The following is a 13,419-nucleotide window of genomic DNA, read 5'->3' on the forward strand; positions in this document are numbered from 1 at the left end:
CCCGCTCTCCCGGACGGGCGTGGCGATTGGACGCGGCCGTTGTCATCCACGCGGGCGGGGCGGGGCTCCTGACGGGGCGAGGGCCCGGGCCTCGGGCGAACGCTGTGGCGGCGTCATGTCCTCCGAGGTGGCCGCGCGCCGCGACGCCAAGAAGCTGGTGCGCTCCCCCAGCGGCCTGCGCATGGTGCCCGAGCACCGCGCCTTTGGCAGCCCCTTCGGCCTGGAGGAGCCGCAGTGGGTCCCGGATAAGGAGGTAGGTCGCCACCGCCCGCCGGCTTCCCGCCCCCCGTCCGCGCCCTGTTCGCCCGAGACCCCCGTCCGCGCCCAGGATCCCTTTCCGAGGCTAAGGCTACCCGGTCCGCGCCCCAGGCCCGCCGTGCCTCCCTGGTGCCCCGACCCGGGCCCGCGAAGCGCTTCGTCTGGCTCCTGCTGCCCTTCCGGGGCCCCCCACGGCCGTCGTCGGTACCCCGGGTTCCCGGTGACCGCGCTCCAGCCCTCCCGGGGCCTTGGGCACAGTGCCCTCTGCCTGGTTCCCTCTCGGGGCGTCCAGGCTCGCCCACTCCCCACTCAGGTGCGTCCCGCAAGGACCGCCCCTCCTGCTCTGTCCGGGTCTCGGCCCACCTGCGAGGTCACGTGGGAATTCCACTTCCATTGGATGAGCTGCTCAGCTGGGGCCCCTGAGACGCCGTCGCTGCCCCTGCCCCGTGGTGGGGGGTGGAGAGGCCCCCCGCCTCCTTAGAAGGCGGCGCGCTCCGGGTTGGGGGGGGGTGCCGCGCGGTGCGAGCGGAGGGCTGGCTTTGAGTGGGAGGTTGCAGGTGGACAGTAAGGAGGGCGTCCTGGCGGGCACCGCACCTGCTTGCAGGGGTGAGGGGTGGGGAGGCCCCGCGCTGTCCCTGTGGGCGGGGTGGGTGCGGCCCCTTCTGAAGGCCGTTGCGTGGCAGGCCAGGGGGTTTGGACCCGATCCCATAAGCCAGCAGCTCTCAGCTCCGGGAGGCCACGGGGAGGAACCCCGTGCGTTCCTGTAGATCCGTCCGTCCTAAAGAAGTCAGCGCGCCGTGATGGTTGAGTCGCTTTAAGTGACAAGCGCCCCTGCGTCCTGAGACGCCTTCCTCCCCCAGAACGGTAGTTACGGGCTGCAGGCTGTCGGCACCGGAGTGAAATCAGGTGTCCGAGGCGAGGCAGGCCCGCCCGAGCTGGGGAGGGGCGGCGGGGCAGGGCGGCGGCGAGGAGAGGCCCAGCGGCCGCCGCCCCCGCCCCCGCCCCCGCCCTCCTGCCCTCCCCGCCCTCTTGCCCTGCCCGCCGCCGCCCCCGCCCTCCCCAGTGTCGCGTGCTCCCCGGGCCCTTCCCTCCCCTCCCCTGTTGCCCTGTTTGTGCTCTTTATTTTGCGCGCTTTTACCCTTGGTGTTGGTACTCTCTGAGCTGACAGCGCGTACCTTCCCCACTTGGGCTCCCCGGTTTTTGCTGTGGAAAGTCAGAGATAAAGGAATGTGTGTCTTTCTCCTGAATGTGTCCGTGTCACCGAGTTCCTTCCTGGGTTACTGGGGCTGATACGTGTTACTGTGGTTGGGGAAGTGGGAATCGCAGGGAGCGTGGTGGGGACGGGCGGGTGAAAGGTCGTGCACACGGAAGGGAACCGCGCACTCCCGCAGTGGGGAGGGAGGCCGTGAACCTCTGGCACTTAATCTGTGGCCAGATCGAGGGTGGTCGGGGAGTGCCCCGCCCGCCCCCCCAGGAGTCTGGAGAGACTCTGCCCGATTGACCGCCTGCCGAACTTTGCCCCACCGGACTCGGTGGGCGTCTGCAAGGAGTCCCAGAAGGGTGTCTGGACCCAGGCACGGTTCCCCTGCCCCCACCTCTGCACACTGGGGTGACAGCTATAGCTCCGTATGCCCTCTTCCCGTGCCCAGGGGTGTTTCCTGGAAAAGTGCCTGTGTTTTCGGGCCTGAGTTGAACAGCAGGAAGCGAGCAGAGTTGGCCTGATCTATTTGAGTCTGTCTCTCTGTTGGGGGGGGGGGCTCCTTTCCACCTAGAAAGAAAGGGTAGCAGGTGCCCCTCAGAGCCCCCCTGCCCCCTGCTTGTGGGAATTCTTACTTGTGACCTGAGGAGCCCTGGAGGCCTTCCAGGGAGCCTGGGGGAGGAGGGACGGGAGGGTGGACCGCCGTGAGCTTCGAAAAGGAAGCGGATTTGAAGCCTACTGGGGCCTGGTCCAAGAGGCCAGAGGTTAGCACAGCGAGTGTTCTGGAGGAAAAGAAACAGTCTGGGGTTCTGGAAGCTCCGGGGGAAGGGGGTGGGGCAGATCCCCTGCCACTAGCCTGGCTCCCAGCTGCCCCTTGCCTGTTCAGTGCGTGTGGGACACCAGGACCCTCGTGTGCAGGGGGGAGACTCGGGTGTTGGGGATACCGGTAGTGAGAGGCAGGTGGGTCTGGGTGGTTTGGAGTGGGTGAAGGGAAGTAGGTAGAACGTGGCAGGAGGGTGACCCATAGACCCTCAGCCTCCACCCACTTCCGGTTGTTTGCCAATTAGCGTTGCTGACCTATCTGTGGATGGTCCTTCGTGTCTCATCTCGGCCCCGCTTTCCATCGGGTCACTCTGAGGCCAGCCCGTTCCACGTCTGTTGTGTACTTACTAGGTGCCTGACCCTGCACCAGGCTGGTCGCGTGGGCCTGCAGGGACGTCCCTTGAGAGTGCTGACAATTTGGGGTGTGTGTGTGTGCGTGTGTGTGCGTGCGCCTGCTCTGAGCCAGCTATAGCTCCCAGCCTCCCAGCTGGCCTCCTGCCCCGGAAATAACAGTTGCTGGTCCCCGAGGATGCACAGTCCGTGGCTCCCTAGTGGCTTCGGGGAGGAGGAAGCCTGGGGGTGGGCTCTCTGGGCACGAGGCCGTGAGATACTGTTTTATCCGTAAAAGCCCTGTAGTTTTGCACCCCTCTTTCTTCCATCTTCCGCGCTGGGTATAATCAGCGATGCCGGCAGCTCGGGGCCGTCATTTTGACACGTGGATACTCTGTGGTCACAGAAGTGGGAAGGAGAGCACGGGTGTCAGATCAAAACCAAATCCCAAGTTGGGAGAGACTGTTCTAGGCAGGGGGAGGAGCTGCTGCCGGAGGGAGACCCCGAACCCGGGGGATCTGCCGGTGTCTCCGGCCTGGCAAGGGCTTGCTCTGTGCGGGGAGGGACCCAGGACCCAACTGGATGAGAGCAGGTGGGAAGGGGAGGCGTCCACTCAGCGAGGGGGCGCGGATCGTGTGACCTGTGACCTGCGATCGGGGGTTGCGGCACCCCAGGTCAGCCTGTCGCACACGGGTTGAGGGTGGGATTTCATCCGTGGGCCTGAAGGAAGGAGAGAAGCGTGACTCAGGTTTGAGCAAGCGAGGTGAATGGGCATTTGTTCCGACCGACGAGTCTGGACAGACAGGGCAGCCGGTCGAGAATGGGGTGAGGAATGGGGATTTGGGGTCCATGTGCAGCCTTGTCACAGGTGGTTGGGGGCAACTGTGAGTCATCGAGGTCACACGGCCAGGGGGTCCTCTGCAGACACTTGCCAGGCACAGGACAGGCGGGGGCTTTCACCCGCCTCGGGGACCGCGAGGCGGGGGGCACACCACCTAGCGCATGGGGGTGCTGGGCCCTGTGGCTGCGTAGAAGCCTCTGATGTTGGGGGGGCGCCGGGCAGGCCCAGCACTTGCTCCCGGGGCGGGCTCGTGTCTGGGGCGCTGCGTCCGCCGCTGGCTCAGAGCCCCCGGTGATGGGGGTCTGGGTGGGGAGACACAGGCGGGCCCTGTCCCAAGAGGAACACATGTCTCCTGCGATGCCAGCTGTTTCGCGTCCACTGTCACATTCGTCCCCTCCCCAGGACCTCCTGTGTGTCTTTTGAGCTGGTTTTTTAACAGTTTACTGGTTCCCTCACTCATGACGGAGTTAAATCTTTGAGATGAGTCATTTAATATTTTAGGAGTAATTCTCTTATTCTTTAGAAAGGATTATCTTTCAATAAAGATACATTAATACATATATTGGGTTTTTTTTATTTGTTTAAAAATATTTTTTTGTTTATTTTTTTTCGGAGCTGGTGGGAGGAGCAGGGGGAGGGAGACAGGATCTGAAGGATCTGCGCTGATCTGTGCTCGAACTCACACACTACAAGATCACGACCTGAGCCGAAGGCAGCACTCAACCGTCTGAGCCACCCAGGCGTCCCCTGTGCATATATCGTGAAAACTTATTTTCCGGATTTGTTTGTGTCTGAGAAACCTAAGACAGGGAGTGTCGAGGGCCTGGCTCCAGCCAGCAGGGGGGCTCTGTGGGAGCGGGTGGGCCCCCAGGGAGGACGGGCAGGTGTCCCCAAGCTCTTTTGTTACAGTGGCTTTGTTTTTGACATTCCTTTAAACTCTCTAAATTCTGTTTTCCACCAAAAAAAAATTGTTTTTGAGAGAGAGCGAGAGCGTGTGTGGGGAAGGGGCAGAGAGAGGGAGAAATTGTCCCAAGCAGGCTCCGCCCCCCGTGCGGGGCTCCGGCTCACGCTCCCTTGATACGACTTGGGCCAAAGTCCAGAGTCAGAGGCTCAGCCACCTGAGCCATCCAGGCCCCCCTCTTCCAACTATTTAGACTTTGAGGGGAGACCCTCGGGGCCAGTGCTGGTCCTGCAGCTGCCCGGGGCACCTCTGGGGGCCCCTTGCGCGAGGGTCCGGTGGCAGACCGCTCTCTGCTCCCCGAGGCCCTTCTGTGACCCGGGCTCGGCCTCTTCTCGAGCTCCACCCCGCGCGCGTCCACCAGGAAGCTGACCTTGTGGCACCTGCCTCCCTCTCGTCTCAACTTCCACATCCGCGGGCGCGGGTCCCCCGTGGGCTCCCCCCTCCGAACCAGCACGGAGTCGGGGGCCGGGGGGGGGGGGTGTGCGCTGTGCGGAGCTGGAAAGTTCACGGAGGAGCGCTCCCCCTGCCCCTGCCCCTGTCGCCCTCCTCCGTGGTGCCTCCTTGCCACCAGCTTCCCGCCCCGCTGTCAGCCAGGCCTGCCTGCGGGGTGAGCGTGGGGGCCCCCGCCCCCCCCCCCAGAGGCTGGAGCCTCCCCCAGCGACCCTAGCGGAGGCATCTGTCATCTGGCCAGAGGCTCACGCGGCAGACGGGTCGGTGTGCGCGCGCTTGTGCAGGACCCTCCTGGTGGGCCCTGCCCCCACTCGTCCTCCCTGCTGGTCCCGCCCCTCCCGCCCTGCGGTGGTGCTGGGGCGGGGGGGGGGGGGGGGCGGGTCTCAGGCTCGGTAGGGTGGGTAAGGGGGGCTGGCCGCCCGAGTCTGGGCTGTGGCCGCCCTCGCCCTGGTTCCAGGCCCGCGGCCGCTGGCACCCGGCTCGCGCGTGTGGTTTCTGTTCCCTCCTGGTGCAGTTCGTTCATCAGACACCATAGCAGTTCTTTGGCCGTATTTTTACTCTCGCTTCTGCCTTTTTTTTTTCTTCCCATTCTCTTCGTGTTAAATTGCTCTGTTGAGAATTTTAGAAGGCTCTCTTCTGTTACGTAATCAGAAAGTTACCTTGTCTTGAAGATCCGCCCGTTTTCTGAATCACTTACTGCTTATTTACAGTAATAAAATCCTACGTCGCTTACGTTGTTAAGCACATTTTACGTCCTGGCTGTCGCCTTACGTTTACAGGTTGGTCTTGGGGCGCCTGGGTGGCTCAGCCGGTTGAGCGTCCGACTCTGGATTTGGGCTCAGGTCACGATCTCGGGGTCGTGGGACTGAGCCCTGCGTCGGGCTCTGTGCTGAGGGTGGAGCCTGCTGGAGATTCTCTCCCCCTCCCTGCCCCTCTCTCTCAAATAAAAACAAAATAAGATGAAAATTGGTCTTTCGACGTACCCAAACACACAAGCCCTACAGTAAGCGTGAGACCGTCTTTGTTAGCGTTGCTGGAGAGGGAGCAAGAGAGGGGCCGCCACCGGAGACCCCAGGAGGCGCTAGAGCCTTCCCGCGGAGTGAGGCAGGCTTTCCGGGCTGCTGGGCCTCACCAGTCACACCCTCGCTGTTGGCTTTTTCCAGTGGATTCTGTGGCTGGCCCTGCGGGGGTCATACAGAGGCTGGGGCCCTGCCATGCTTCCAAGGCCCGAGTTCCAGAACTCACAAAAGGGAGGGGCGGCGGCAGGGCAGTGAGTATCCAGCTCACACTCAAAGCCGGTGGGGATTCTGTAGATGATTCTGGAAGGCCAAGGTGGGCCAAGCCCTGTATCCAAGTCCAGAAAGCAGCTTAGGAGCAACGGAGTAACAAGAAAGTGTTAGTCACACGATCTCGAAAAGCTTAGACCCCGCTCCCAGTGCAGGGGCAGCGGCCAGATGGAGCCCGTCTGGCTGCAGGGTGGTGTCTGAAAAGGGTGCCCGCCGTGGGAGGACACGTGCCAAGGCCCAGCGTGGCTGTGGGTCTGAGGTCCCTTCCAGGAGCATTGCGGGGTCCCAGCACCCCTGGCCTCTGCTCTGGACCAACACAGGTTCACGGGCACTCGGCTCTGTCTCGAATCCCTTCAGAGCTACTCGCTTGCCCGACTCGCGTGCTCCGGCCTACGGCTGCCTGGAGGAGGCCGAGGCCCACAGGAGACACACGGAGCCAGGGGAGAGGTCACCCGGTGGGAGGCGTGGGCTGGTGCTTGCCCCTGCTGCCCTGCGGGATGAGCGTGCCCCTGGCTGAGCGGAGAGAAGGTGGTGGGTGGGGACGAGGGAAGGACACTGGGGGACGGCCCCAGCTGGGCAGGACTGACAGGTTTGCCCCAGGTCACGTGCAGTCTGGCTGTCCTGTGATCAGAAGCCCTCCTCCTGGCGGGGGGGGGGGGGGGGGGGGGAAGCTGAGCGTCGTCAGTGGCAGGATGGCCCGCGGCAGGTCTGGAGCGACTCTTGGCTTGTGTTAGAGAAGAAACCCGAGCTCGTCCCTTTGGTGACGATGTGGCCATTTGGAGTCCCTTGTCTTCAGTGCCGGTCGCACGGCCGCTGCACTCAGTCTGTTCCCTGCGTGCTGGGGTGAGGGAGGCCTCCCCCGCAGCGCAGCGCTGTGGTCCCTGCCCTCCCGGGCGCTGCGGGGCCTGGACACCTGTCCCCCGGAGCCCAGCTGCCAGTTCCCTCTGCTTCCCTTACTCCCAGGAGCATTTGGGGGCATTTCCGGGGCCTGGCGGTGACCGCCTTTAACCCATATCCGACCCGCACCATCCACATCCCGCTTCAGCCTTGTCCCGATGCAGGTGTGGCCGTGTCACTGAGGGACTCGAGGCGTCCCTCGTGGGGGCCTCCCCCCCTGCTCGGCCGCCACGTCACCTACTTCACCTAGAAAGCGATGCTCGCGTGTCGGGGCTGCTTCCCGTTAGTTCCAGCCGTGGAATCACGTGGTCCTTCCGGGACACCGACCCGTGGTTCCGGCACCAGAACTGGGGGTCCTTAGGTGACTGCCCTAGCGTGGCCGTTCGGGCTCTGACCGCTGCCCCTGGCGTCCCCGAGATGCCCCCCGAGCTCATGCCCTGTCCCTGGCCTGTGGGACCCGGAGCCCACCTGTGCCTGCGACGCGTCACCCCCCCAGCTGCAGGGCGGGAGGGCGGCTCTCCCAGCAGCACCCCGAGCTGGGTCCTGACGCTCCTTCCCTCCTAGTGCCCGAGGTGCATGCAGTGTGACGCGAAGTTTGACTTCCTGACCAGAAAGGTGAGCTGAGGCCGTCGGGTGGGGGCCAGGCCGGCATTGAGCCCCTTGGGGGGCGGCCGACGCACCTCAGTGTCCTGGGGGCTGCCTGAGAACAGCAGACGGTGACCCATGCCCGTGCCACCAGCTGGGCGCCGCCACACCCGCGGGTCTTGCCCTCAAAGGGGTGTCGTCCTCTGAAGAGGTGGGGCGTCCTGGCAGGTGGGCCGCAGGACACGGGACACAGGGCGCCCTGCCGTGTGCGCGGCGCCCTTGGCAGCTCCTCCTTCCAGTGGTGAAGACCAGCACGGGGCCGCGTGTATAGACGGGTGGTCCCGAGGGATGGGGGGGCGCGGGGGGCAGTCCTGTGTCCCCTCAGCACCACCCCTGCGCCCGCAGCACCACTGTCGCCGGTGTGGGAAGTGCTTCTGTGACAAGTGTTGTGGCCAGAAGGTGCCGCTGCGGCGCATGTGTTTCGTGGACCCTGTGCGGCAGTGCGCCGAGTGCGCCCTGGTGTCGCACAAGGAGGCGGAGTTCTACGACAAGCAGCTCAAGGTGCTCCTGAGTGGTAAGCTCGGGTCGTCGCCGGGTCCTGGGTGTCCGTCTGGCGTGCGACCTGGAAGAGTGCTGTCCCCCCCCCTCCCCCCCCCCCCCCCCCCGCCCCCGGCTTCCCATGGAAGGATTGAGCCGCCTCTGCTCTACGGAAATAGGAATGCGGCCTAAAGTGGCAGCCTGACTCCGCAGGGCTTGGGACAGCCATCGGGTGTGGGGCCCTGGGCCAGGGTGGAGCGTGTGCGGACACGGGGCCCTGTGACGTGGGTGGCATCAGAGGAGGTGCTCCACGGACTGTGGATCTCCCTCCCCAGGAGCCTCTGAAGGCCGACCCCCCCACCGTGTTTCTCCCTCCTGCCACCTGTCCCGCGATCCTTCCGGGCCAGTTCTGTGCACCTTCTGTCCCGTTCCGGTGCCGCCCTGGCTCCCCTGGGAGCGTGTGGGTGCCTTGTGGGGAAGGACGGGACGTTGCCGGCAGCATGGAGGGTGCGCAGAACCTCTCCCGATAGCAGCGCCCTGTGCTTTACAAAACTGCAGCATCTCCTCCGTCATGGCCTTGCCGCCTCACCTCGGGGACCTGCGGGCACAGCCACCGCTGTTGACTCACTTGGTCTCATCTCGTCCCGTGTGCGCGCCTCCCCGGGAGCTGGCCTTGCCGGGCCGGGGGGCGGTGAGGGGTGGAGGGGCTCGTTGTGTTCTCACGTTTGTTTTTGTATCCTAAGGAGCTACTTTTCTCGTAACTTTTGGAAACTCTGAGAAGCCAGAAACCATGGTTTGTCGTCTCTCCAACAACCAGAGGTGAGAGGCAGAGGCTGCTGGGCACGGACAGCCTTGTCACATCGGCCCCGGGGTAACGTGGTGCGGACACCCTTTTTCCTAGGTACTTGCTTCTGGATGGGGACAGCCGCCACGAGATTGACATTGCGCACATTTCGACTGTGCAGATCCTCACGGAAGGCTTTCCGCCCGGAGGTGAGTGCGGCAGGAAGTCTGGTGCCGGCGCGGGCGACTTTGGGGATGACACAGGGGGGCCTCGAGGACGGAGTCTGTCGGCAGGGTCTCTGAGGAGCCAGCCCGTCGTCCTCTAGGGGCTTGGATTTAGTACGTGGTTTTAGGAACTTGCCAGGTGAATGGGGCTTAACGTGTAAGATAGCGAATTCAGGAGAATGTGCCTGAGCGTGTCACATACAAGCTCTTTGGTACCATTTATCGTTGGCCTCAAACCAAGGATGACGTTCCCAGTGCAGCGGCGTCATCCGTGTGCTCAGAAGGGTGTGGCGTGGTGGCTGATTGGGAACCGGCACTTCCTGCTCCTGTCAGGCACCCGTGGGGACGAGATTCCTTTCCATTTCCTTGGTGAGCTTCCAGAACGTTCAGCCCATTCTGGATCTTTCCACCTGAACTTCTACGCTTCTGGCTGTTTTTCCACGGGAAGAGAGTTTGCATTCCGTGCTGACAAAAACCCACGTGACTTAATCCTTCTTGCTTTCTGTTTTCTGATTGGCTCTTGGTTGTTCTCCTCTCCTGCCTGCCCGCCTTCTTGATGTAGAAAAAGACACTCACACTTACACCAGCCTCCTGGGGAGCCAGCCCGCCTCTGAAGGTCAGCCACCTGCTACCCTCCTCCGGCCCTGCTGCTGCCACCGGGCAGTCCAGCCCAGGCCACGCCCCTGAAGTGCACAGTCACTTCTGTTGGTCCATTTGAAAGGGGGTTGGGCCCAAGACGCGGGTATATAAAGCATGAATGGAAACATCGGGGGTAGAGATGGATTTGGTTTGCTGGGTTTCTCAGCCCTAAGGGGGTTTAGGGTTGCATCTACCGGCCCTAAGCCGGCCGAGCGCAGGGGCAGCGGGGCACGGCCGGCGCCCTCCCGCCCCTTCCCAGCCAGCTCCGCACTTCGGCCTGAGCTCCTGGATGCCGATGCCGAGGTCACAGGGCCATCCCGCCCCTTCCCAGCCAGCTCCGCACTTCGGCCTGAGCTCCTGGATGCCGATGCCGAGGTCACAGGGCCAGGCCAGCGCTCCGCCGCCTCTGTGCCCTCCGCACGGTGTGCTCAGGGATTCCAGGCCGCTTGCCGGTGGCAGGGTGGGCGTCGAAGACCCCCGGTACGGAGGGCAGGGCCCAGAGAAGCTGGGGGTCAGCGGGGGTGTTCCTGTGCCTGCCTCCCGCTAGGAAGGCCACCTCATCCCGGCCCCTCCTGGGCCAGGGAGAAGGCTACATCCCGGCTGGCCTGGTGCATGGTCTCCCTGGGCAGGGCCCGGGGGCTTCTGGCGCCACACGCCCCCTTCTGGAAACTCTGGGGGTGCAACGAACCCCGCTGTGCCAGAAGTTTTCTAGAACCTTTAAAACCGTAGAACCTTGTCTTCCCTGGGGCTGGCGGGGGCACAATTGCCTGAGGTGACGGTGGCCGAAGGGGCTGCCTGCCGGCCTGTGGAGAGCCAGGCGGTGCGTGTTCTTAGCTTTGCCGGCTGCCTGGATCCTCGCAAAGTGCAGAAGCAACTAGAGATGACACAGGAACGTGGCCGTGGCTGTGCCGATTAAACCTTACTTAGAGAAGCAGGGGGTGGGCAGAGCCAAGGGGTCCCATCAGGAACCAGCCTGTCCACACGCAGGGATGGTCAGGCCTCTAATTGTCCGCGGGGGTCATCTGCAGTCCATGGACCCCAGGGGAGAGGTGGGCCCTTGGTTTTGACTCAGAGATCAGTGTCTGCTAGAAGGAATCTTCCACAAGGTGGAGTCCTGCTCAGAAATGGAGTTTGCATGTTGAAGCGGAGGAGAAAAGCCGTAGACGGGTTTCACGGTGACGCTGGGTCCCCACGGGACCGTTCTGTGGTCGAGGCCGTGAGAGCCACCCGTCCTTGAGCGGCTGGTTGTGGAAACAGCCAGGTGCGGCCTGCAGAGGCCGGTCCCCTCACTGCATCTCTGCAGGGGCTCACACGGCAGGGTAGGTGTCAGCACCTCTCTGGTGCTGGTCCCCGCTGGTCCCTCAGCCTGTACGCGAGCTCTCAACAGCAGGATGGCTCTGAGGCGGGAGTGACGGCCAGCGGGATCAGTACTGGCGTGGAGCCAGCCCTGGCTGGGTTTCCTGACCACAGGAGTCCCCACGTGGGACCGGGTGGCACTGTGGGTTTTCTCTCGGCTCAGTGATGTGGTTTCTCCTGGGCCCTGGAGGGCCAGGCGACTCGGTTCCTTTCCCATCCTGTGAATTTGGGGTCATCTTCCAGACGTCCACCGGTGCCCCTGGGACCCCCGCACCAGCACGCGGGGTGGGAAGGAGGCACCCTGGCCTCCACCACAAGGGCACGTGGGATCCCGGGGTCCCCGCGGGCCTTACCTCGTCTCCCTTCTCCAGGAGGCAACGCACGGGCCACAGGCCTGTCCCTGCGGTTTGCAGCACCGGGGGCGGAGGGCCTGACGCAGCTGAAGCTGACGGCCGGGGAGGACGCACACGCCAGCAGGAGGCAGTCGACGGCATGGCTGGCGGCCATGCACAAGGTACCCGGTGGGCTGCGGCGGGCAGGGCTCGGGAGGCGGGGCCCTTCTTTAGGTACGGGCCCACCTCTCCCAGAGGAAGCCCTGCTGGCCCGGTGGGGGTGGGGGGAGCCCGTAGCAGCTGGGCACGGGACTGGTCACACTTCTTTCGTCACGTCATAGGCCACCAAGCTCCTCTACGAGTCGAGGGACCAGTGAGTGACTCCATGCGGGACGACCGTCAGCAGGGGACCGTGGAGCCAGCTCTGCACACACAGGCAACTAACCCCACACGTGCTGGGAAACGCAAGTCGAGCGTTTGGAGAAACAGATCCTAGTGCGATATGCACAGCTCGTTAACACTCTGAACAGCTTCGTGCTTTAGAGTTTGTGCACTATCCTGTTGATACTTAATTGGAGGTGGGAGAGACTCAGCTACACTACTCACTACTGCTGAACTATTTTTAGCGTAACTTCAACCATGTTTTTATGGGTGCCCAGGTTTGCTAGAAGGTTCTGGCCCCTCAGTGTTCACTCTTGCAGAGTAATGATTTGGGCAGTGGGAAGTCGGGCCCGATCTGTTTGGGATCCTGGTTTCTAGTGCGTCGGTTTACAGTCTCCCTGAGCCCGTTTTATAGACTCTCCACTTACCGCATCACTAATCTGGGCTACGAACAAACCTTTGACACTTCACTGAGGGGGAGAAGCCAGCTTTGCTTTTTGTATTTTCACTTACTATTTCCCTTTATTAAAAATAATTGTACAACAATTTGTATATAAAGCTTATGATTAAAACTTATTTTGAAACTAACAGATCGGCCCTCGCCTCACTGTGTCCAGAAAACCCGAGCTCTCGCGCCACAGCTCCGCTCTGGGTCCAAAACACAAGACTCGCAGCCGCCGGTGGGAGACAGCGGTTTATTGTGCACGTTTACACGGCCTCTGCGGCGGTGGCTTCCAGCAGCAGAGGCTGCCCCACGGGCGCTCGCTTTTCATCAGCACACTGTGTACAATCGCTGCTTACAGGTGCCTGGCTACACATTTTTATACGTGAATTATACACAGGACTCATACATGGAAAATAAAGCCTAAGGGCCTGGATTTTAATGAGAGAAAAAAACATTTCCATCATTCTGGTAGTTTCGAATGATCTAGTCAAAAAATACTTTTGGTATATAAAAGTCTGTACGTACAGTTCAAACTTAAGCGCCTTACTTGAAGTCTGGACCGGGCACAGGTTATTGCATCGTGGCCGGGCCAGACCCGGGAGGCTGGGCCCCCCACCCCGGCTGCCCCTCCTGACATGCAGGCACCCCCACATCCGCCCCACCCTGACCTTAGGCTGCCGGCCCGTGGGCTGCACATAGTGCAGAGGAGGGGACAGTGCTATCTTGAGGCTCCTGACTGCTCGTCACTTGGTATTAAGGGCTCTGGAGCCCGGGATGCAGAAGCGCAGCCCGCCGTCGGCCCGTGTGTAGGTGACCTATGCCAATGCTCAGCACACACGCACCACGCCCCACCACTGCCAGAAGCTTCCGCCCAGGGGCCCTCTCGGTAGGGAAAGGAAGAGATGCGTGTGGTCGGGGTGGAGAGGATGGCGGGCGGCGGCGATTTCCGGTAGCAGGGGGCGCACACCTCACAGCAGCTGCGCGTTCTCAGTGCTGGGGTGGAGGGACGTAGAGGAAGGCCTTGGGGCCAAAGTCAGAGGGTTCGTCTTCACTGGCAACCGACCAGGGGTAAATGATAGAGCTGCTTATTGGC

At 62.7% G+C, this 13,419-nt stretch overlaps 1 protein-coding gene across 2 annotated transcripts; it reads left to right on the plus strand.

Annotated features, from left to right (window-relative positions):
• Positions 1-58: 58 nt before the first annotated feature.
• ZFYVE21 (zinc finger FYVE-type containing 21) lies at positions 59-12,469 on the plus strand. 2 transcript variants are annotated; one of them, XM_003988014.6, is made up of 8 exons: positions 59-253; positions 7,608-7,658; positions 8,034-8,202; positions 8,909-8,984; positions 9,067-9,158; positions 9,736-9,789; positions 11,540-11,682; positions 11,842-12,469. In XM_003988014.6, exons 1-8 carry the CDS (start codon positions 116-118, stop codon positions 11,875-11,877), a joined length of 759 nt encoding a protein of 252 aa, XP_003988063.1. In that variant the 5' UTR covers positions 59-115; the 3' UTR covers positions 11,878-12,469. The 2 variants fall into 2 exon arrangements, with proteins under 2 accessions (XP_003988063.1, XP_003988062.1); XM_003988013.6 differs by lacking the exon at positions 9,736-9,789 and having other exon boundaries at positions 60-253.
• The last annotated feature ends 950 nt before the right edge of the window (positions 12,470-13,419 follow it).

Source organism: Felis catus, chromosome B3 (assembly GCF_018350175.1).
Source record: "Felis catus isolate Fca126 chromosome B3, F.catus_Fca126_mat1.0, whole genome shotgun sequence".
Taxonomy (NCBI): Eukaryota; Metazoa; Chordata; class Mammalia; order Carnivora; family Felidae; genus Felis; species Felis catus.